The sequence below is a fragment of the Erithacus rubecula genome (assembly GCF_903797595.1).
Source record: "Erithacus rubecula genome assembly, contig: scaffold_141_arrow_ctg1, whole genome shotgun sequence".
NCBI lineage: Eukaryota > Metazoa > Chordata > Aves > Passeriformes > Muscicapidae > Erithacus > Erithacus rubecula.
In genome coordinates, this window is record NW_027635538.1 from 319,351 (window position 1) to 343,191 (window position 23,841).

The 23,841-nt window shown below is 54.0% G+C and overlaps 1 protein-coding gene across 2 annotated transcripts in view; it reads right to left on the bottom strand.

The window, feature by feature from the left end:
• LOC306816670 (GDNF family receptor alpha-4-like) overlaps positions 1-22,181 on the bottom strand; it is a 56,853-nt gene extending 34,672 nt beyond the window's left edge. Inside the window, exon 1 of one of the 2 annotated variants that reach the window (XR_013777745.1) lies at positions 22,106-22,181. Coding sequence is in view for 1 of the 2 variants with exons in the window: in XM_079333095.1 (XP_079189221.1) it covers positions 22,106-22,145 (40 nt within the window). In the remaining variant the exon portion in view is untranslated. The remainder of the gene's footprint in view (positions 1-22,105) is intronic. The other variant, XM_079333095.1, reaches the window with a different exon arrangement.
• Positions 22,182-23,841: the final 1,660 nt, after the last annotated feature.

Genomic DNA, 23,841 nt, shown 5'->3' on the forward strand with positions numbered 1-23,841 from the left:
CCAGTGCCAGTTTGGGATAGAGAATGAGCCCAGTGCCAGTTTGGGATGGAGGATGAGCCCAGTGCCAGTTTGGGGTGGAGGATGAGCCCAGTGCCAGTTTGGGATGCAGGATGAGCCCAGTGCCAGTTTGGGATGCAGGAGCAGGGACAGGGCTCTGGGAGCAGTGGGGGCAGGCTCTGGGCACCCCCACAGCTCTGGGCACCCCCACATCCCACCCAGAGGTGCCCCCAAAACTGCAGGGCAGCATCACGAGGAGCTCCCACCTCTTTCCAGCCAGGAACAGAAGTTTCCAGACCAAACCACCACCAGAACCACACCAAAGCTGTTTTTTTTTTTCCTGGTTGGATCTGCCCTTGGACAGCCCCAGAGCTCCAGCCCTGCACTGCCCCCCTGAAATCAAACACCCCCTCCTCCTGCAGCAACAAAGCTCCAGCTCTGCCTCTGAACATTCAATCTTATCTCCCCAAGCCACTCCAGCTCTGCACACCTGGGATCCCATCTCTCCCTCTCCTCTGCCTTTAACAGCAGCACCATTCCCCTCAGAAGGAGGACAGAGCCCAGATTAAAAGGAGCTGTTTAGCTGCCAGCAGTATTCCCTTCCTTTGCCCTTTGATTTTTGATTTTTTTGTTGTTGTTGTCGCTCCTGCATTTTTTATTGAGCACCTGGGCTGAATGGCAGAATAAAATCGAACTCCCCAGCTGAGCCCACACCAAGGCTGCTTGGCTGTGCACACCTTAGTGGGCAATTTCCATTTTGGCCAATTCTTATGAAGGGGAATCTTTTATTCTGGGGGGAAGGTGGATGGGAGGAGGAAAAGCCTTTGCAGGCACTGATTATCTTTTAAAGGAATGCTCAAAATTGTTGAGCCAGAACTTCAGCACGTGTGCATCAGCAGAGATCCCTCACAAACAGGGGGAGGAACAGGGAAGAATTCAGCTGGGAATCTGGGGGCCAGGGTGTGGATTCACCCGTGTTTATTTATACATCACTGCAATTCTCTTTAGTTTGGTTTGTGTACTTTTTCCCCCCTGGAAATCATTCCATTTTCCTGGGATCACATATCTGTGATGTCAGTTAATCCCAGGACACAAGCACTCCTTCCCCCTGCCCCTGTCAGGCATCCACAGGTCCTGCCCTGCTGCTCTCTGGGCAAGCCCCAGCTCCAGGCTCACAATCCAGCCTTTATTCACTTTGTTTGTGCTCAGTCACTTTCCAGACCCTTCTCTTCCAGCTTTCCCTCTCAGCCCTCCTTACTCTGTGATCTCAGAGTGTCTTGGCCAGGGCTCTCTGCTGGGTTCATCTCCCTGTGACATCCAGAACCCAAAAAGTGACTTTCCAGCTCCTGGGCAGAGGCTAAATAGAGACAAAAAATCCTCCATCCCAGGGCTGTCCCTATTGAGGGGTTTTCAGCAGGAGAGAAGTTCTCCTGGTGTTTCAGACACTGTAAATACCACACAATGGGTGTTTGATGCAATGTGCAAAACAACTGCTGCAGAGTGTAAAACCTCCTTAAAACATTTTAAATCAAGAAAATTATGGAAAGGCTGCAAAAAAGAGAGAAATAACCTCTTGTGATGCCAGCAGACTTGTCCTGTGCAAACAAGAGGAATGGGGGGAGTGTGGGGGAAATTGAGCTGGATGATTGAACTGCTTGGCTTTGGTTCTTGGATCTTTTCTTGGATTAGGAAAAAATGAAGTTAGAAGGGAAAATAACAAGAGATATTTGGAGTGGCCATGCAACAGCAGCCCTGAGCCACAGGACAACTGCAGCCACAAGTAAAATGCCTTAAGGTCAGAACTTTGAAGGGAAAAAGGGTGAAAATGAGAGGGCAAGTGTGAGGAAATCCATTACAAATATGTAAAACACATAATGGCTCTTCAGCTGCTTGCACTTGGATGTGAGGAGAGACTGTTCCCATGGGGACAAAGGACAAGAACAGAACCTGCAGAACAAACCTGGGCTCACAGAAACCCCAGGACATGCCATGTGTGAGACCCAGACTCTGAGAGTCCTTCCTTCCCCCAGGGCAGCCTCTGCCACTGCCCAGCAGGGTCAGAAATCCCAGAACAGTGACTGTCACTGTCTATTAGTGTCACAAATCCCAGAAATGATTCCTACTGTCCATCAGGGTCAGAAATCCCAAAACAGTGACTGTCACTGTCCCAGCAGGGTCAGAAATCCCAGAACAGTGACTGTCACTGTCCCAACAGGGTCAGAAATCCCAGAAATGATTCCTACTGTCCATCAGGGTCACAAATCCCAGAAATGATTCCCACTGCCCATCAGGGTCACAAATCCCAGAACTGACTCCCACTGTTCCATCAGGGTCAGAAATCCCAGAACACTGATTCCCACTGCCCAGCAGGGTCAGAAATCCCAGTGGTCACTGCCCCCCCCCCCCGCCCCAGGCCCCACTGCACAGGGACCAGCAGCATTCAGTGGGGTTTCCCTTTTTCTGGGGTGCACACACGTTCCTTTTCCTTTCCCAGTTCAGGTTTCTAGGTTTGGGGTGCTAAGCAAATGCATTAAACACTCCCTGGCAGTGCCCCAGGCATGACCTGGAAAGCAGCAGCTCCTCCTCAGCATTCACCTGCTCCTAAAGGAATGAGGAGTTTACTCTTTTTTAATTGAGGGGGATGCTTTCCCAGACACTAACAATGGGTGGAAGAGGGATCTCCCCCAGGGCCACTCAAGTCTGCACAATTCATTTCGCCCACCCAGCTTAGATGGATTTTCATTTCAGTTGCTGAGCTAAAAATCCTTATTCCCAACTGCTGTGTCCCCCTGGCCACACCAGGGGCTGCTCCTGCTGCAGCCTGGGACACCCCTGGGACATCCCTGGGACATCCCTGGGACATCTCTGGGACATCCCTGAGACATCCCTGGGACAGCACTGGGACATCCCTGAGACATCCCTGAGACATCCCTGGGACAGCACTGGGACATCCCTGGGATATCCCTGAGCACTGGGACATCCCTGGGACATCCCTGGGACAGCACTGGGACATCCCTGGGATATCCCTGAGCACTGGGACATCCCTGGGACATCCCTGGGACAGCACTGGGACATCCCTGGGACATCCCTGGGCACTGGGACATCCCTGGGACATCCCTGGGACAGCACTGGGACATCCCTGGGATATCCCTGAGCACTGGGACATCCCTGGGACATCCCTGGGCACTGGGACATCCCTGGGACATCCCTGGGACAGCACTGGGACATCCCTGGGATATCCCTGAGCACTGGGACATCCCTGGGACATCCCTGGGACAGCACTGGGACATCCCTGGGACATCCCTGGGCACTGGGAGCCCAGCTGCACACACACCCTTGGGTCCTGCAGGGCTCTGCAGGGCACAGCTCCCATCCCTGCTCACAGAGCAGATAAACCCTCCCTCAGCAGAGTCTGCAGGAGCTGCTGGCAGCATTCCTCAGGCAGAGTGCTTTGGGGTCATACAGACCCCACACAGAATACTGCAAACCATTCCAAACCCAGAGAATAATCTATTTGCACATCCAGTCTCAATAGCCCAGAAAGCCTCAGGTCCAGGCTGGGACCCTGCAGCAGGAGAAGAGCTGGAACCATTAAAATAGTCTGAAAGACTTTGGAGCCTGAAATACCTCTTTTTTCATACAGCTGGAGGTCAAGGCTCAGACACTTTAGACACAGCTAAAATCCATTTAAATCTGCCTCTCCCTGCACCTCAGCCACCCCCATCTGGAGCAATCCCCCCTTTGTGCCAGTGCCTTGTGCTGTGCCTTCTGCTCAAACATTGAACACTTTTTTGTGACTGGCTTTGAAATGCAGCAGGACAGGGTGACTTGTCTTTCCTAACGTGCCCTGTGTTTAACTGTGTTTTCTCTGTGCTCCAGAATCTCTCAGTTCAGCTCCCCATACTCCCAGAAGATGTAAAGCACCTCTCCATGCTTCACTTATTCAGGAATTTGACTGAGCTGTTTTCAGGGGTTTCAAAGGAGCTCTCAATGGGATGAGCCTGAGAGGAGAAGGAATTCCCTACAAGATTGGGGGGCTGCAGTGGGGAAGGAAAAGCAGCTGGACAGACCTGGCAGGGATGGAGCTGGACTCCAGAGTGTTCTGGGGTGCTGGGGCAGAGTGAGGGACACCCCTGACCTGATACCTGCAGGACAAGGTGGGTGAAACTCCAGGAAAGGGAATGTCAGGGCCAAAGAACAGTTCAATGCATTTAGGAAAATAAACAGACTAATCAAGACCCTTATGCAATGAAAGGATTTTTCTGCTGTTAGCTAATTTATTTTGGTCTCAGTTTGATCAGCTTTAATAATGACCCTGCAGCACTGCTCTTGTTCCCTCCCGTTCAATCAAGCAGCAGCAAAATGGGGAAGGCAAAAAAGGCACTGCCCCACATTTCAGCACAAACCCATTAAATCCAGGGGGAGCCCCAGTTCTTTCCCTGGATCGAGCTGCACTGACCCTGGCCTGGGTTTTCTCTGCTATTTACAGCTGGAAGGAAGAAAAACAACTGTTATTATCTTTTGGATATATTTTAATCCCATTCTGGACGTGTTTGTCATCAGGAGAAGGAGTCAGAGGAATTCAGACTCTGCAATGAACACGGGATGGGGATGGTGGTGCTTGACAAGAACTGTGAGGCTCTGAGTGATGTGCTGGGTACTTAATGAAGCCACCTAGAAAGGCTGACATATTTGCATTCCTGTTAAAAGAAAATAATGACAATAATTTGAGGCTGTCAGCTCAAAAAAATGCCTCTCCTTCACCCAGAGACACAAAGCAGCTTCTGCTCCTGCTGTGCCAGTGCTCAGCTGCTCTGGGACAGGCTGCTCCTGCTCAGGATGGAGAAAATTCCCTGGATCTGCTGATCTGGGACAGGCTGCTCCTGCTCAGGATGGAGAAAATTCCCTGGATCTGCTGATCTGGGACAGGCTGCTCCTGCTCAGGATGGAGAAAATTCCCTGGATCTGCTGCTCTGGGACAGGCTGCTCCTGCTCAGGATGGAGAAAATTCCCTGGATCTGCTGCTCTGGGACAGGCTGCTCCTGCTCAGGATGGAGCCTATCCCCTGACCCATCCCCTGAGCCCCTGTCTCAGCCCCTGCAGCCCCTCTGCCAGCCTGGGGCACTGGGGCACTGCCAGCCCTGTCATCTCACTTTTCTCACAAAAGCAACTCGCTGCTCTTCCCAAACTGGAGGTGACAGAACAGCCATTGGGACCCTGAGGGACACTGGGACCATGAGAGACACTGGGACCCTGAGAGACACTGGGACCCTGAGGGGCATTGGGACTATGAGGGACACTGGGACCATGAGAGACACTGGGACCATGAGGGGCAGTGGAACCATGAGGGGCACTGGGACCCTGAGACCCCTGAGCTGCTGCCCAGCCGTGGTGATGCCATGCAACGTGTCCAGGCTGTGCTGGATCCCCTCAGGATCCCCCAGTGCAGCTCTGGGCTGGCAGGAGGGCTGAACCTCTGCTCCCACCCACAGCAGGCTGGGCAGGAGATGCTTCACTGGACAGAAGGGCACCAGGGAGGAAAGCAACAGTGAGGAGTAACGAGGAGAAAGGCAAAGAGAACTCTGGACTGGGTGATTTCTGCCCAACAATTGTCTCTAATAAGGTTTGACTGTATTAATTAATTGAGATGTGCCTTGCAGAGTGGGAGCTGCTGCTGATGGAAGCAAGCCAGGAAGAAAAAAACCCTCATTTTCTCTGCAAACCTTCTGACTAGAGCAGCTCTCTGGGGTTTGGTGTGGCAGGCTCTGGGGAGATGGGCAGGTTCTCAGGGCCTGTGGCACAGCCCCAGGTGGAATTTGGTTGTCACAAACTGCCAGGGAACGTGGCCAGGGCTGGAGAGCTTTGCAGTGCGACCAAGCTGGTCATTCCCTCACAGAAGCTTTTGATTAATTTATGTGAAGCCAAACCATCTGCACTTTGCTTGCTGTGCAGTCCTTCCTGGGAGGTTCAGGTGAGAGCACTCCAGTCCTCACAGCCCCTGTCACCTGTGGGAGAGGGGCACTGCTGGGCTGGGGGCCAGCACTGCAGCAGGGCACCTCAATAAACTCTGCCAGAGCACTTCCAAACACACCCTGCAGCTCTGGGGGCTGCAGGTCCCTGGGGAAGGAAATGTCACAGCCTCTGCTCCAGCCTGTCCTGCAGCCTGGCCCTGGGGACATGGAGCTCTGGTGTGCCAGGCTGGGGTCACACCCAGGGAGCACAGGGTGTGCAGAACAGCCAAGGGAGGCAGAGAGCAAACAGAGAGTGGGCAGAAGAGTCACCAAGGGCACCAGGAACACACAGAGTGTGCAGAACAGCCAGCATGGGACAACAGGAACACACAGAGTGTGCAGAACAGCCAGCATGGGACAACAGGAACACACAGAGTGTGCAGAACAGCCACAGGGGAACACCAGGAACACACAGAGTGTGCAGAACAGCCAGCATGAGCACCAGGAACACACAGAGTGTGCAGAACAGCCACAGATGAAACAGGGAACACACAGAGTGTGCAGAACTGCCACAGGGCACCAGGAACACACAGAGTGTGCAGAACAGCCACAGGGGATCACCAGGAACACACAGAGTGTGCAGAACAGCCACAGATGAAACAGGGAACACACAGAGTGTGCAGAACTGCCACAGGGCACCAGGAACACACAGAGTGTGCAGAACAGCCACAGGGGATCACCAGGAACACACAGAGTGTGCAGAACAGCCACAGATGAAACAGGGAACACACAGAGTGTGCAGAACTGCCACAGGGCACCAGGAACACACAGAGTGTGCAGAACAGCCAGCATGGGACACCAGGAACACACAGAGTGTGCAGAACAGCCACAGGGCACCAGGAACACACAGAGTGTGCAGAACAGCCAGCATGGGCACATGTAACTCCTTTGATTTGGATGTTAGTGACTGGATTTAAACAAAACAGACTAAAAATGTTGCTGACACGTCCTGTAACTCCTATTAGAGTGTCCAGAGCCAGGACTTGAGAAAATGTTGGACAGAGGTGGGCACTGCCTGGCACAGTCCTCAGATGTGCAGGAATAAGAGAAGCTGAGCCAGTTCTGGGATTCCCTCCTGTTCCCTTTGGACACAATCTCAACACTCTTGGAAAGAAACTGTCCAGCTTTCCACAGATGCTTTTTCTGCCATGAGAGGGAAATAATTGAGACTGAAACCACTTGCACTAATTGTCTGTATTTTGAATCTGAAGAGGTGCCAAGTTCCATTTGGAGATGGTTCAAGAGCTGTGGTCAGCAGGCTCTGGAGCTGGGGCTCCTCACCAGCCCCCAGAGATGCTCCCCAGGCCCTGCTCCTGCCCATTCAACATTTTCAGCTCTGTAAAGGCTGTGACATAATTTAAAACCCTCAAATTAACACAAAACAGAAGGCAGATATCTTCCCCCAAAGAGAAAGGATTCCAAGTCTCCACAGAGGATGAAGGACATTTGCAGAGAAGGGGATGAGATGTTTGCAATGACTTTGTTCAACCCCAGGGACCCCCAGCTCACGAGCCCTTGGCTGGTTTCAGCCACGGGACTCAGAGCAAGAACCAGAGAAATGATGGGCACAGGCTGAGCTCAGGCAAGCTCACCCAGGACCTGGATGTCAGCAGACACCTGGTTCAGCCCCACAGATTCACCTCCTTCTGGCACCCAGCTCTCCCAGGAACCACGGGAAACTCAATGCCCTGATGCCATGAAAATACCTCAATATTTTGGAAGGTATGATACAAGCCTTGACAGGTAATTAAATCCCAGAATCTACAGTTAACAGTCATAGAACCCCTGAACATCCCAGAATGGTTTGGGCTGGACACTGGGGCTGCCTGGGACAGTGGGAGTGTCCCTGCCATGGCTGGGGTGGCACTGAGTGGGATTTGGGGTCCCTTCCAACCCGAACCATTCCATCATCTTCATTCAACATCTTCTGCTCAGCTCACTCCATCTATCAACACCATGAGTGAAAATGAGCAGGGGCCTCCTCCACACCCCAGGGGCTCAGAGCCTGGGTGTGCCTCACCTGAGCAGGTGGGTGTGGCTCACCTGAGCAGTGGGTGTGGCTGAGCAGTGGGTGTGGCTCACCTGATCAGGTGGGTGTGCCCGAGGTGCTGATGGCCACATGCTCCTGTGTCCCCACCAGGAAGGTGCTTTACTCCAAACGTGTTTGGCATTAATTGCAAATTAAAGCACCACTGCAGGAACAGTCAAAGGAGCCCAAAGGAACAGGAGGATTGACTGTCTGCATATTTTAACTGATTTGTGACTGTGAACGTTTATTTGAAAAATAAGAGTGAACAAGAAGCACTGACACTACAAATAAAAATAATAAAGGGAAATACATCATCTCTTTTGTTATTAAATTATAGATTAAAATAGGAAACAAGGGGGAGTATAGAAACATATATCTCTTTGTGGAGGCTTTTGGTAACAATCATCATAAAATAACACAGCAGTACCTGACAGCTTAAATAAAGACAGGAGCTGGGGCTCCTATCTGCACATTTATCTCCTGTGATCCAGACAGGGTAAAGAGGCATAAAAGGCTGGATAATAACATCTCCCTGCACACCAGCTCCAGCGACAGGCACATTTTATACTCGGTTACTCCACATAATGTCAACATTGTTAGAAAACAAAAGCACCATGAAGGAACAGCTTTTCCCCTCCTTCTCTTTCACCCTCTTTTCCCTGTGATCTATTGCTCTCTGATTTCTGTCTAGCACACACAGCCCTGGGTTTGTGGGGCAGCAGGACAAGGAGGGGAGGGGAGGGGAGGGGAGGGGAGGGAAGGGAAGGGAAGGGAAGGGAAGGGAAGGGAAGGGAAGGGAAGGGAAGGGAAGGGAAGGGACAGTGAGGGTCAGGTGGGTGCACAGCACTCAGAGCAGAGGAGCAGAGAGTTCACCAGGCAATCCCTAAATCCATGTGCAAGGTCACAGCAGCCACCAGAGCCTGTCCTCAGCCTCTCCTGCCCTGGCACTGCCCTGTGCCACCCCACCCACCCCTGGAGCATGGCCAGACCCGTGTCCCTGTCCCTGCCCCTGTCCTGTCTCTGTCTGTGTCCCTGTCCTGTGCCTCTTCCTGCCCCTGCACTGTCCCTGCCTGTGCCAGGACTGGAAGCAGATGGGATTTTAGATCCCTTTTTAGATCCCTTCCAACCCAGACCATTCCACAAATCTGTGATTGTCTGATCGGCCCAGGGGGGCTCAAAAACTAGTGGGGGAGCACAGAGTGACATACACAAGATTCATTTTCTCAGGAAAACACAGCTGGAAGAACAACACAATTAAATTGTTTTACCTTTAGTTGAATCAACTTGTTAATTGGTACCAGCCTGAAGGGTTTTCTCCAGGGACAGTGTGTTTGCCCACTTGATTTGTTATGAACAGACAGAGTTCTTGGCACTAACTTGAGGAGAGGGAAGAATCTTGGCAGCAGCAACATACATTTTTTTGAAAATATTTCCTTTTGAGTCCCAGCATAACAGAAGGTGACAATAGGAGTGATTGTCCAAGCTCAGGGAGGTCACCTCCAAACTCCTGCCCTGCTCACCTGCACTGCAGGGAGAACAGGGCCAGGTGTGGGGGCAGGAGAGAGGGCTGGGAGGTGACAGGGGGTACCAGCACTGTCCCAGAGCACAGGGTGACACAGGGACTACCAGCACTGTCCCAGGGCACAGGGTGGCACAGGGTGGCACAGGGTGTACCAGCACTGTCCCAGAGCACAGGGTGGCACAGGGTGGCACAGGGGGTGAGGAGCCAGCACTGTCCTGTGCACAGGGTGGCACAGGGGGTACCAGCACTGTCCCAGAGCACAGGGTGACACAGGGGGTGAGGTACCAGCACTGTCCTGTGCACAGGAGCCAGCCCATCACCCCAGAAGCACGGGCAGAGCTCAGGGTCCATCACTGAGCCCTGCCAGCTGCACCAGCCCATGGCCACTGATCAGGCCAGCAGCACCTTCCCACAGGAGCTCCAGCAGGAATTTGGGATGTACTGAGGCAAAGGCAAAGAGCTGTGGCCAAGGCTCATCCCAGGTGTTGCAGGCAGCAGGGTGGCCCTGTGCCTGTGGCACTCTGGCTGTCCCAAAGGCCACCCTGGCCCCTTGTTTGGCTCCTGGATGCCCCCAGGACCTGCAGCTCCTACACAACAATGCACTGCCTACTCCTCATGCCTATGACTCACAAGTCTCCTGAAAACATTTCATCAAGCCTCAAGGATAACTCAAACTGAGATCCTGAAATGTCTTTTGCCATTATAAATGAGAAAGAAAAAACAGCCTAAACATTTCACTCCTAATACTCAAAACTTCTTCCTTCACTGCTTCACGCTGCTCTCTGTCCTCCCCTCCCTGTCTCACAGGAGTGTGACTAATCCTCCTCTTTCCCTGGCCCTGTTACCTTGAAGGTATTTATAGAGTGTGATCATGTTCTCTCCTGTGTCTTTCCTCTCTCTTCAGCTCTGGATAAAACAAGCACCCCCAGGCATCCCTCTCATGCCTTCTCCTGCTCTTTGAGGCCACCTCACTGCAATGGCAAGAAAGAAAGGCTCTGCCTGCTGGGGAGGGCAGGGCAGAGCAGCTCTGCAGGGAGCTCTGCTGGCCCTGTCCCTGTCCCTGTCCCAGGCTCTGCACATCCCTCCACACCCTGAGCACTTTCACCTGCTCCCCACTCACCAGCAGCTGTTTCACATTATCTCCTGTCACTGCCAGTGCTCTGCGTCCTGAATGGGAGCTGCAGAAAGGAGGATGGATGAATGGATGGATGATGGATGGATGATGAATGGATGGATGGATGGATGGATGGATGGATGGATGAATGGATGATGGATGGATGGATGGATGATGGATGGATGGATGGATGGATGGATGGATGGATGGATGGATGGATGGATGGATGATGGATGGATGATGGATGGATGGATGGATGGATGGATGGATGGATGGATGGATGAATGCATGATGGATGGATGGATGGATGGATGGATGGATGATGGATGGATGATGGATGGATGGATGGATGGATGGATGGATGAATGGATGGATGGATGATGGATGGATGGATGGATGGATGGATGGATGGATGGATGGATGGATGATGGATGGATGGATGATGGATGATGGATGGATGGATGATGGATGATGGATGGATGGATGGATGGATGAATGGATGATGGATGGATGATGGATGGATGATGGATGATGGATGGATGATGGATGATGGATGGATGATGGATGGATGATGGATGATGGATGGATGATGGATGGATGATGGATGGATGGATGATGGATGGATGGATGATGGATAGATGATGGATGGATGATGGATGGATGGATGGATGATGGATGATGGATGGATGGATGGATGGATGATGGATGGATGGATGGATGGATGGATGGATGGATGGATGGATGGATGGATGGATGGATGGATGGATGGATGGATGATGGATGGATGAATGATGGATGATGGATGGATGATGGATGGATGATGGATGGATGGATGGATGATGGATGATGGATGGATGGATGATGGATGGATGGATGGATGGATGGATGGATGATGGATGGATGGATGGATGATGGATGATGGATGGATGATGGATGGATGGATGGATGGATGGATGGATGGATGGATGGATGGATGGATGGATGGATGGATGGATGGATGGATGGATGGATGGATGATGGATAGATGATGGATGGATGATGGATGATGGATGGATGATGGATGATGGATGGATGGATGGATGATGGATGGATGATGGATGGATGGATGATGGATGATGGATGATGGATGGATGAATGGATGATGGATGGATGGATGGATGATGGATGGATGGATGGATGATGGATGGATGATGGATGATGGATGGATGGATGGATGGATGGATGGATGATGGATGATGGATGGATGGATGATGGATGATGGATGGATGATGGATGGATGATGGATGATGGATGGATGATGGATGGATGGATGGATGGATGATGGATGGATGATGGATGGATGATGGATGGATGGATGATGGATGGATGATGGATGGATGGATGGATGATGGATGATGGATGGATGGATGGATGGATGGATGGATGATGGATGGATGATGGATGATGGATGGATGGATCGATGATGGATGGATGATGGATGATGGATGGATGGATGGATGGATGGATGGATGGATGGATGGATGGATGGATGGATGATGGATGGATGATGGATGATGGATGGATGATGGATGGATGATGGATGGATGGATGGATGGATGGATGGATGGATGGATGGATGGATGGATGGATGATGGATGCTGGATGATGGATGGATGATGGATGGATGATGGATGGATGGATGGATGGATGGATGGATGGATGGATGGATGGATGGATGGATGGATGATGGATGATGGATGGATGATGGATGGATGATGGATGATGGATGGATGGATGGATGGATGATGGATGGATGGATGGATGGATGGATGGATGGATGGATGGATGATGATGGATGGATGGATGGATGGATGGATGGATGATGATGGATGGATGGATGGATGGATGGATGGATGGATGGATGGATGGATGGATGATGGATGGATGATGGATGATGGATGGATGATGGATGGATGATGGATGGATGGATGGATGGATGGATGGATGGATGGATGGATGGATGGATGATGGATGGATGGGTGGATGGATGATGGATGATGGATGGATGATGGATGGATGTATGATGGATGATGGATGATGGATGGATGGATGGATGGATGGATGGATGGATGGATGGATGGATGATGGATAGATGGAGGGGCTGAAGATGATTAAACTGAGCAGGTTTGTCCATCTGGGAGCTGTCTGAGGAAGGGGCAGTGCCTGGGAGAGAAGGGTCCCAGTGCCTGTCTGGCTCAGCTCACTGAGGAGCTCAAGGTTCCAAATGAATTTAGGTCCCAATGACCCTGAAATGCCTCAGGCTGCCCAAGTCTCCTCCCCTGCACAGCAGAGCACACCCCCTGGGAATGGTCCTTGTGCCCAGGACAAGACTTGCTGCCATGGCCAAAAGCTCTTCAGGGATTTTAACAGGTGGGACAAGCAAATTCCCATGGCTCTGAAAGCTCCTGGGCTCTGGGTGCTCCTTGTGACCACCACAGGAGTCACCAACTCCACAGAATTCCAACCACCACTGGGACTAGAGCCCATCATGTCTGTGAAACAGATATTTCTCACTGGATTCCTTTCTCTCTCTTTTAACCATGGAAAAATATGTTCCCTGGGAAAATTTGGGCTTTGCAAGTATAAAAACAAAACACTAAATAATGACATTTTAATCTAATTTTCCTTATCTGTCATTTTTTATGGATTGAAATGATGAGTGCTTGGCCCCTCCCTCCAGCAGCAGCTGCCTCCTCGGGACAGGAGAAGCTGTGGCTCAGGCTGGGCTCATCCCTGACCAGGCAAGAGCTGCAGGTGTGCCCAGGCCTGGCTCAGCCCCTGAGGAGCAGCAGAGGCCCCTGTCCCTGCAGGGGACAGCTGAGAGGAGCAGCTCAGCCCACCTGAAAACCAGTGGGGTGGAACCCACGGGTGAAACCCATTTCCTGCAGCCCTGCCTGAGACACAAATCCCACTCCTGTCCCTGTGCCAGGTCCCTCCAGGACAACCACTGTCTGTTTTCTTAATAAAAACATAGAATAGAAACATCTGTGGCTTCATTTTAGCCATCATTTTTCTTCCCCTGGAATTATACTTAATAAGCATTTTATTTTCCTTGCTATCTTTTATTTCAAATTTTACTGTTCCTGATCTGTCATTATTGTTGGAAAGTCAAACTGTACCAAAAGCCCAATATTTTCCTGGGAAATGAGCTCCTGTTTTCCAGCTTGCTCTCCTATCAGAGGCAGATCCCTGTGCACAGGGTGGGGAAGGTTTTCAGGATCCCTGATCCCTGTGCTCAGGATGGGGAAGGTTTTCAGGATCCCTGATCCCTGTGCTCACGTTGGGGAAGGTTTTCAGGATCCTGATCCCTGTGCTCACAGTGGGAAGGTTTTCAGGATCCCAGATCCCTGTGCTCAGGATGGGGAAGGTTTGCAGGATCCCTGATCCCTGTGCTCAGGATGGGGAAGGTTTGCAGGATCCCTGATCCCTGTGCTCAGGATGGGGAAGGTTTTCAGGATCCCTGATCCCTGTGCTCAGGATGGGGAAGCTTTTCAGGATCCCTGATCCCTGTGCTCAGGATGGGGAAGGTTTTCAGGATCCCTGATCCCTGTGCTCACGTTGGGGAAGGTTTTCAGGATCCCTGATCCCTGTGCTCAGGATGGGGAAGGTTTTCAGGATCCTGATCCCTGTGCTCACAGTGGGAAGGTTTTCAGGATCCCAGATCCCTGTGCTCAGGATGGGGAAGGTTTGCAGGATCCCTGATCCCTGTGCTCAGGATGGGGAAGGTTTGCAGGATCCCTGATCCCTGTTTGGGATGGGGAAGGTTTTCAGGATCCCTGATCCCTGTGCTCAGGATGGGGAAGCTTTTCAGGATCCCTGATCCCTGTGCTCAGGATGGGGAAGGTTTTCAGGATCCCTGATCCCTGTGCTCAGGATGGGGAAGGTTTTCAGGATCCCTGATCCCTGTTTGGGATGGGGAAGGTTTTCAGGATCCCTGATCCCTGTGCTCAGGATGGGGAAGCTTTTCAGGATCCCTGATCCCTGTGCTCACGTTGGGGAAGGTTTTCAGGATCCTGATCCCTGTGTTTGGGGCTGGGGAAGGTTTTCACAGACATCCCCTGTCTCTGCTCCTGCCCAGCACAAGGGAAGGGCTCCGTGGCTCAGTGTCAGGCTGGTGCTGCTGCAAGTCTCATTATTCCTGGTCCCAGCTCGCAGTTTGCTGCTCCCCACAAACACAAACACAGAGCTGCCTCCTGGCTCTGCCTCACAAGAGTTTCCCTACTTTAAAAATATCCTTATTTTCCACCTGGATGCAGTGAATTTGCACCATTATCCCAAACAGATGCTGCCATTCCTCATCCCGTGGGACAGACCCAACCTGCAGATTAAACACTTCTGGCAGAGTTTGCTGGAGTTCTTCTTGATATTTGGGTTTTTATTTCCTGTTTGTTGTTTGCTCCAGCCCTTCCATTATGATCAAAACTCACAGTTAATGCCACAGCACCTAATGAACTCAGCTAGAGCTCTGAGCCAGGTGCTGAGTTCCAGCCAGGCTCCCAGCACACACTGAGGGCTGCCCTGGCCCTTGTCAGGAGGGGATCAAGGCAATACCAGGGCAGGGAGACAAATTTCCCTGCACTGGCCCCAGCAGGGTGGGAGCTCTGGCACTGCTTCCCTGGGCTGACAGAGCTGTCCCTGAGCTGTCCCACACCTTCTGCAGAGAACACCCAACCCCAGGTGCCCAGAGTGGCTCTCACAGCTCCTGAATTCCCTCACAGTGAGCTCCAGCTGCATCCTCTGACACCTCAGCAGCCTCTGCCACCTCCCACCTCCAGAGCAGAACCTGCCCAGAACCTTCCCCACTGCTCCTTTCCCAAAACCACCGGCCCTGACAGAGAACTCCTGGGGTGCAGGTTTAGCAGCAGGTTTAGGGTGTTCCAGGGTATTCCAGGGATCCCAGGGTGTTCCAGGGAATTTCAGGGATCCCAGGGTGTTCCAGGGTATTCCAGGGTGTTCCAGGAAGGGGAATATCCCAGGGATCCCAGGGTATTTGGGATGATGGCTCTGCACACACAGGGAAGCTCCAGCTCCAGCACAAAGTGCCAGCCTGGTACCACAAGTTGTGTCCAAAGTGGACACAGAGAGCTGTGAGTTTCCTCCTGGATTTTCTGGCTGGAGCAGCTGTGAGGAAGGGGCTGGGCTGGCTGCAGGACAAACCACTGCATCTGCAGCCTGCCCTTGGGTTGGTCTGGGGGGGACAAAGCTGATCCCAGCCCAGCCCTGCCTCGGGCAGGACATCCCCACCCCACTGAGCAAGGGACACAAGGACACTGAATCCCTGGAGTGATGCCTTTGGGAGATCAGCTAGAGCAGCAGGAGGAAAAAAATAACAAGGGGTTCAATAAAGGTGCTCAGTAAAAGATGGATTGAGAAATTCAAACCCCTTTAAGATTGATTTGAGTGTTTCTGTAAAATTCTCACGGCCAGGACCAGCTGAACTCTGCAGAGTGGTGGCCAGGCTGTGTTGCTCCAAACAGCAATTCCATGTTCCCAGGGCAGGCTGCCTGCCACCAGCTCTGCCTGCCCTGGACCCTTTGCTCCATCAACCCAGGAGGATGGGATTTCCCAAAAGGCACCACCCATGCAGAGCTTGAGGCAAAACCTGATTATTTTGCAAAGACTGAGCTCAATTTAGCACTTCCAAGGCACCCTGGAGCTCTCTCAGGGCCTCTCCTGAGCCTTTGCTGGGTCCAGCTGAGCTCTGGGGCTGAGGAGCACCCAGGGATCCCAGAGCTCTGGGGAGACAGTATCCCACTCTGCCACTGGGATCCCATAGACCAAACCTCAGCACAACTGCTCTTCCTGCACCTCCCATGCAAACTGCTTTCCAGATGGATTTGCACAGAAAAACAGAGTCAGAGAATAATTTAAATTGGAAAAACCCTCTAAATTGGAGAAGAGCATCGAGTCAACCATCCCCAGCACAGCCCAGGCCAGCACTGCCATGTCCCCAAGTGTCACATCCACAGAGCTCTGAAATCCCCAGGGATGGGGACTGCACCATTGCCTTGGGCAGCTGTGCCAGGGCAGGACAGCCCTTTCCAGAAGGAATTCCCCAAATCCCAAATGCCCCTGGCTGTCCCCTGAGTTGTGCAGAGCCACAAGGTCCCTGAGCCTCCTGTATTTGGAGGGGACACCTGTGGAGGAAGAAGATGGATTCACATGAAGGGAGAGTGACAAGATGTGGCCAGAGCAGTTTTGGGCAGGAAAATATTTATCTAATACACCAGGATACAGGGAAATCTTTTTTCCCCGTGAGGACACTGAGGCAGTGAGGTTTATTCCTCTCTCTGGGGCCATCCATCCCTTAGCAGAAGCTAAAGCCAGTGCCCAGCAGCCCCTGCCAGGCTCTGAGGACACAGCAGGGTGTGGGGAGCACAGATCCTGTCCCAAGGGAGGGAAAGATGTGCCACTGAGAGGGGCTGCAGCTGAGGGTGGCACCCACCAGAGAGCCCCAGAACAGCTGGGGCTGGAGGGGACCCTCGACAGCTCATTGAATCAAAAATCCCAGTGCCAGGATTGAGCTGAGAGGAACTCCTCAGGAGCAGAGACATCTCCTCTGGAGCAGCTCACAGCACACCCAGCCCCAGTGTCGCCAGTGTCCCCAGTGTCCTCAGAGCTGGGCAGCACCTGGCAGGATCAGGGACGTACCTGGGAATGTCCATGAGAGCAAGAACCTCTCTCACACCCCTGAGCCCAGCCTGAGCCAGCTGTGGCACCCCTGCTGCCAGCCCCAGCTCCTGGGTGACTCTCAGCTGGTTCAGGTGTGCTTCACCTTGTGCAGACTCACCTCTCCTCCTTGTGGCACTCCCAGGGTCCCCTTGCCCAGGATAATTGGTGGAAACCCTTCCTGCCCTGTGAGACAGCCCTGGGTCCTTGTCCTGCATCCCCACAGCCCCTGCTGGGCACTGCCCAGACACCAAACTGGGATCTCCTCCCTTTCCACTGCAAGAAACCCATCATCCACCCATGGTTCCACCTGCAGGAAAAACCAACCACTCACCCAGCCATGGTTCCACCTGCAGGAGAAACCAACCACCCATCCATGGCTCCACCTGCCATCCACTCTTGAGTCACCTCTCAAGCACGAGGTTCCACTCAGCTCTCCCACGGATCCCCACAGCCCTAGCTGAGGGATGAAGGCAGCCCTCCTCCTCCTCCTCCTCCCCAGCCCATCCAGGCGTGCAGTTCACTGCCACAAGAGTTACCACAGGGCATTTTGACAGATGCTTTTAAAACAGGGGACCTGCACTGAACTGAAGATTGACAGGAACAAGCTTTTCATAGTTTTGTTCCTTTTTATTTTTTTCAATGAAATGTGTTCTTCTGAAAAAATTCTTCTGGCAGTAGAACTACCTTTCAATTTGTCCTCTCTCACTTTTGGTCTGAGAAGAAAGAGGTCATTTATATACTTTTTAAGGAAGCAAAAGGAATATAAAGTCCACTAGAGGGAAAAAGAAATCATGAATATCTTGGTAGCAAGGTATTTTTATCAAAAGGTGGCAAACTTTAGAGACACTAGAAGTCATGTTTTAAAATGACCAAGTGGAAAGTTATAAAAATGAGCAAGTCTTGTGTGAAAATGATGAAGGGAATTTCAGGCACAATAGAAATCATCTGTGAAAATTGCCAGGAGAGCAGGGAAGACATTTCTGTCTCCAAAAGCAAAATAAAATGCTATTCACAGGAATTCATACTAATTATTAGCCTTAAGTAGTACTAATTTTTACCCAGCAATAATTACTATTTAAGGCTCCAGAGCTCTGGAAAAAATATTTTCTGGGTGTGCTAAGATCCTCGCAGAGGAATGTGCACAGCATTTGAGGGCAGCCTGTTGAGGGAGAAGTTTTATTTCTGCTCTGCACCAGCACGGACAGACATAAATATCACATTGCTATTGATGAAATAACATTGCCAAAGCCACAACTGCCAAAGCCACTCATTTAGGGAGCTTCCCTCACACACACACACACGTGCATTTCTCAAGAGATGTTTTTTGCTTTTCCCCTGGGATCTGAGCCCCCAAACCAGGTGAAAATGCTGTTTACATAATGTGCAATGATGCAAAGGAGCAGGGCAGGAAAAGCTGCAGCAGGAATCAGCCCCAGTGCCACAGGGACCAGAACTGAGCCCTGTCCCAGGGGAGCAGAGCAAACCCAGCTCCAGCTGTGCCCAGCTGTGCCAGCCCCTCATCCTCACCCAAAAATGGTGTTTGTTTGGTGCAGGGGCTGATGTGTGCTCTGAGATCTGGGTACAGGTGCAGCCCAGTGCCCTTGTCAAATTGATTATACTCTTCATATTTAACTCTCTCACTGCTTCCTGGAGCCTTGGTTTGCAATAAAGCCTTCCTGACCTCTGTCCTGTGAGTGAGTGAATTCCAGAAAACACCAGGGGACACTGGAGCAGCCATGAACTTCCCCAAAGCCATCCCATGTCCCTTGTCCTCAGGGCTGGGCTGTGCTCCCACTCTGTCCTTGCAGGGGACACGGCTCAGGGAGCTGATCTGGCTGAAAAGCAGTCCAGGGAAATAAAAACACTCTTCAGCTCTGCAACTGCCTGCTCTGGGCCACCCTGTGTGCCTGTGCCAGCAGGAGCTGGGATGTCCCCCAGGCTGGCTGCTGGGGACACAGCCCAGTCCCACCTGGGGAGCCCCAGTCCCACCAGAACTGCCTCCTGCAGCCAGGATCGTCCCAGAAATGCCAGAAGGGGACACAGCAAGAGCAAGGAACTCACACTGCAGCCCAGAGGGGGCACAGGCAGCAGGGATGGGGCTGGAACTGCCAGGCTGCTGCCTGCCTGTGCAGCCTTGCACCCTGCATGCCTGCAACCCTGAATCCCTGAAACCCTGCATCACTGAAACCCTGCATCCCTGAAATCCTGAAACCCTGAAATCCTGCATCCCTGAAATCCTAAAACCCTGCATGCCTGCATCCCTAAACCCCTGCCACCCTGCATCCCTGCATCCCTGAAATCCTGCATTCCTGCCACCCTAAAACCCTGCCACCCTTCATCCCTGCAGGGAGCCCCCAGGCACATCTCGTGTCCACCATGGCACAAACATCCCCAGAAGAGCTGGAGAACAGGCTGAGGTGTCCAGCAGCACCTGCCGGGGCGCTGCTGTGCCTGCAGGGCTCAGGTGCCAGCTCGGGGTGAAAAGGTCCCTCCAGAGACCCCGGCACCAGAGGGCGAGCAGCAGCTGCTGCCTTTGCTCTGGCTCGGACCAGAAGTGACAAGTGTGTCCTTAACACCTGTGCCCTGTTCCCAACGGCGCTGCTGACAGTGGAGGACTGGCCACTTGCTCTTTTCCCTAAGCCCACTTCAATCAGGCCACCAGCACAGCCCAACACAGCCCAGCTCAGCCCCAGGGTACACACAGCTCCTGCCCCTCTGCCAGTGCAGCCCAGCACAGCCCAGTGCAGCCCAGCACAGCCCAACACAGCCCAGTCCAGCCCAACACAGCCCAGCTCAGCCCAGTCCAGCCCAACACAGCCCAGCACAGCCCAGTGCAGCCCAGCACAGCCCAACACAGCCCAGCACAGCCCAACACAGCCCAGTCCAGCCCAACACAGCCCAGCTCAGCCCAGTCCAGCCCAGCACAGCCCAGCAGAGCCCAACTCAGCCCCAGGGTACACACAGCTCCTGCCCCTCTGCCAGTGCAGCCCAGCACAGCCCAACACAGCCCAGTCCAGCCCAGCACAGCCCAGCACAGTCCAGTCCAGCCCAGTCCAGCCCAACACAGCCCAACTCAGCCCCAGGGTACACACAGCTCCTGCCCCTCTGCCAGTGCAGCCCAGCACAGCCCAGCCCCAGGGTACACACAGCTCCTGCCCCTCTGCCAGCCCAGCCCAGCACAGCCCAGCCCAGCACAGCCCAGCCCCAGGGTACACACAGCTCCTGCCCCTCTGCCAGTGCAGCCCAGCACAGCCCAGTCCGGGTCCCGCTGCCCCCCAAGCCCCTGGAGCAAAGCATTCCCCCGCTGAGAACGGTCGGTGCCTTTTGGGGGGTCGAATTTGGCCTCCCCCCCGCCTTTGGGACTCGGGAGAGTTGCTGCTGCTGACACCTAGTGCCAGGTAGAGCGGGCACGGAGTCACCTGGAGCTCCGGCACCTTCACCAGTGACACCGGCACCTTCTCCTTCAGCGACACCGGGACCTTCTCCAGCGACACCGGGACCTTCCCCAGCGACACCGGGACCTTCTCCAGAGACACCGGCACCTTCTCCAGTGACTCCGGCACCTTCTCTAGCGACACTGGCACCTTCTCCTCCAGCGGCCACCCGCGGAGAACGGGCGATGCTATTCCCACAGCCTTCCCCGGTCTGTTCAAGCACGGGTCAATGCTGGGATTGCTGCCTCAGCGGAGCACAGGGAGGGGACAGAATGCCCCAAGGGAGGAGCCGGGGGGCAGCAGGCAGCCCCAGCCGCTGCCGGGGGCTGCAGCCCCTTCACCCGCGTTTCCCTCCTGCCGGGGACGCGGCAGCCCCGGGAATTCCGCGCAGGAGAAGCGTCCGAGCGGAGCAGAGCGGGGATGGAGCGGGATGCTCCCAGCATGGGAGCTGCAGCCACATCCCCGCGACACGGGGACAGCGGCTCCGGGCAGCCAGGGGACCAGGGCTGCCCTCAGAGCTCCTGAATCAGGGAATCAGGGTGCGAACTCCCTGTTCTGGGTACGAACAAAGCCCTGAGCACAGCTGGGATCGGGCTGCGAGAAAACCCGCACAGGGACCCCGAGCGCTCGCAGACACGCGGCTCTGGGGCTGGAGCTCGAATTCATCTGCCCCAAACCCTCAAAGCCCACACTCATCCATCACAAACCCCAAACTCCGCACTCACCGCCCCAAACCCCGCACTCAGCCGCCCCATACCCCGCACTCAGCCGCCCCAAACCCCGCACTCAGCCGCCCCAAACCCGGCGTTTCCCAGCTCGCCATGCCCGGGGCACTCCCGGCGCTGTGCAGAACGTGCCTCCCCCTGCCCAGCGCTCCCCTCCGAGCTCCTCTTCATCCTCGGGGTCTCTCTGGGCATCTCCGCGGCAAGCAGGACCATCCCAAATCAGCGGCAGAGCCCAGCTCGGCTCCAGAGCAGAGGAGCCAGCACAAGGCTGACGGTCACGGAATCCCGGAATGGTTTGGGCTGGAAAGGACCTTCCCGAGCATCTCGTTCCAGCCCCGTGCCACAGCGACAATTCCCCGAGCCCGGGCTGCTCCCAGCGTGTCCAGCCCGAGCTCTCAGCGCCCCGGAGCGCCGGCAGCGGGACCCCTGCCCGGGGCTGCTCAGCGCCCCCAGAGCCCCCGGTGCCGGACCCCCTGCCCGGGGTGCCCGAGCAGCCCCGCCAGTGAGCCCGGCCCCAGGCTGTGCCCCCGGTGCCCCCCGCGCCCCGGTGCCGCGCACTCACCCAGCAGGAGCAGGGTGCAGAGGCAGAGGATGCCCCTCATCCTCCCGCTCGCACGGCTCCGCAGCGGCTGCGCTCGGCGCGGCGCGGCTGCCGGAGGATGCGCGGAGCGCTGGGCTGGGCAGGGCAGGGCGGAGGGAGGAGGTGGCCCCGAGCCCCGGTCCGGCCCCCGGCCCGACTCACTGGGCCGGGCCGGCCCCGCTCCGGCCCCGGTTCTGGTCTCGGCTCATGCCCGGGGCGGCACCGGGCACGGCGGGGACACGGGCGGGCTGCGCCGCATCCTCCGCTCCCGGGCTTCCTACACTTATTTAATGCCTATTAATTACTTAATCTTCCTTTCCTATTATTGTCTTTTTCTTTTTTCTTTTTCTTTTTTTTTTTCTTTTTTTTTTTTTTTGTGGTGTATTTTTATTTTTGTTTTCTCCCTCCTCTCTCAGTTTCTCAGCAGCGAAACTTGCGGCGCTGCCCGAGCTCCGGGGCAGCCTCGCCCCTTCCCCGGCCGCAGCCCTGGGGAGGGGCTTGGTGCGGCCCCCGCCTCCCTCCTGCCCCCCGGAGCATCCTGCGCTGTGCCGTGGGCACGGCCCCTCGCACCCCGGCCCAGGCTGGCTCCTTCCCCGCCTCGCAGGGTCCCGGCGTGCCCCCCTCCTCCCGACCCTCCCATTCAGCTTCATGGCCTTGGACATTGTCCTGCTGTCACTGTTGGCCGGCAGTGACACATCCCTGGAGATTTGGGCCACGTCCTGCTGGCCGTGACACCTTCCACTCCTCCCCTGCAACGTGATGAGTTCCCAGTTCTCCTCCAGACCCTCTGTGAATTCAGGTGATGTGGCTCCACAACACACAATTCAGGTGATGTGATGTGCCCCCATAACACACAACTCAGGTGATGTGGCTCCATAACACACAATTCAGGTGATATGATGTGCCCCCATAACACACAACTCAGGTGATGTGGCTCCATAACACACAATTCAGGTGATATGATGTGCCCCCATAACACACAACTCAGGTGATGTGGCTCCACACCCTCCCATCAGTGCCCACCCCTCACCGTGCGGCACTGGTCACTCCCCCCATCCCCTGGTGCTTCCCCCAGCTCTAATCCCCAGCCAGTGACCCTGTTGGAGGGAGCCAACAGCAGAGCCTGGCTCCTTAATCTTTATGATGATGAGTGAGCATCATTTTTCACTGCCTCCATTTCATGGATGGAATACCTGAGACACAAAACGTGAAGTGACACCTTCAGGTTCCCCAGAAATTCACTGACCGATGGAGAAGAACACAGCCATGTCCTCCTAACACAGCCCCTTCCCTTCCCTTCCCTTCCCTTCCCTTCCCTTCCCTTCCCTTCCCTTCCCTTCCCTTCCCTTCCCTTCCCTTCCCTTCCCTTCCCTTCCCTTCCCTTCCCTTCCCTTCCCTTCCCTTCCCTTCCCTTCCCTTCCCTTCCCTTCCCTCCCCCAATCATTCAGGGCATGTCCAGGACACTTTTCCCACATCACCCAGGCAGTGCTTTTGGATATTTGCAGAGAGACCTTTTTCCCACTGCTGGCTCAGGTGTTTTCACTGAGCAGGTATTTAAATGCTCTGGGAAGATTTTTTTTTTTTCCACTGGAGCTGTTCAGGGTTCTTAACTTGCATTTCCTCGTGGCATCACCTCATTAATCCTTCCTGCAAAGCCAGAGCAACTGCACACTTCTATTTTTCAGGAGTAAAACAGAGAAGGGAAATAATTCATACAG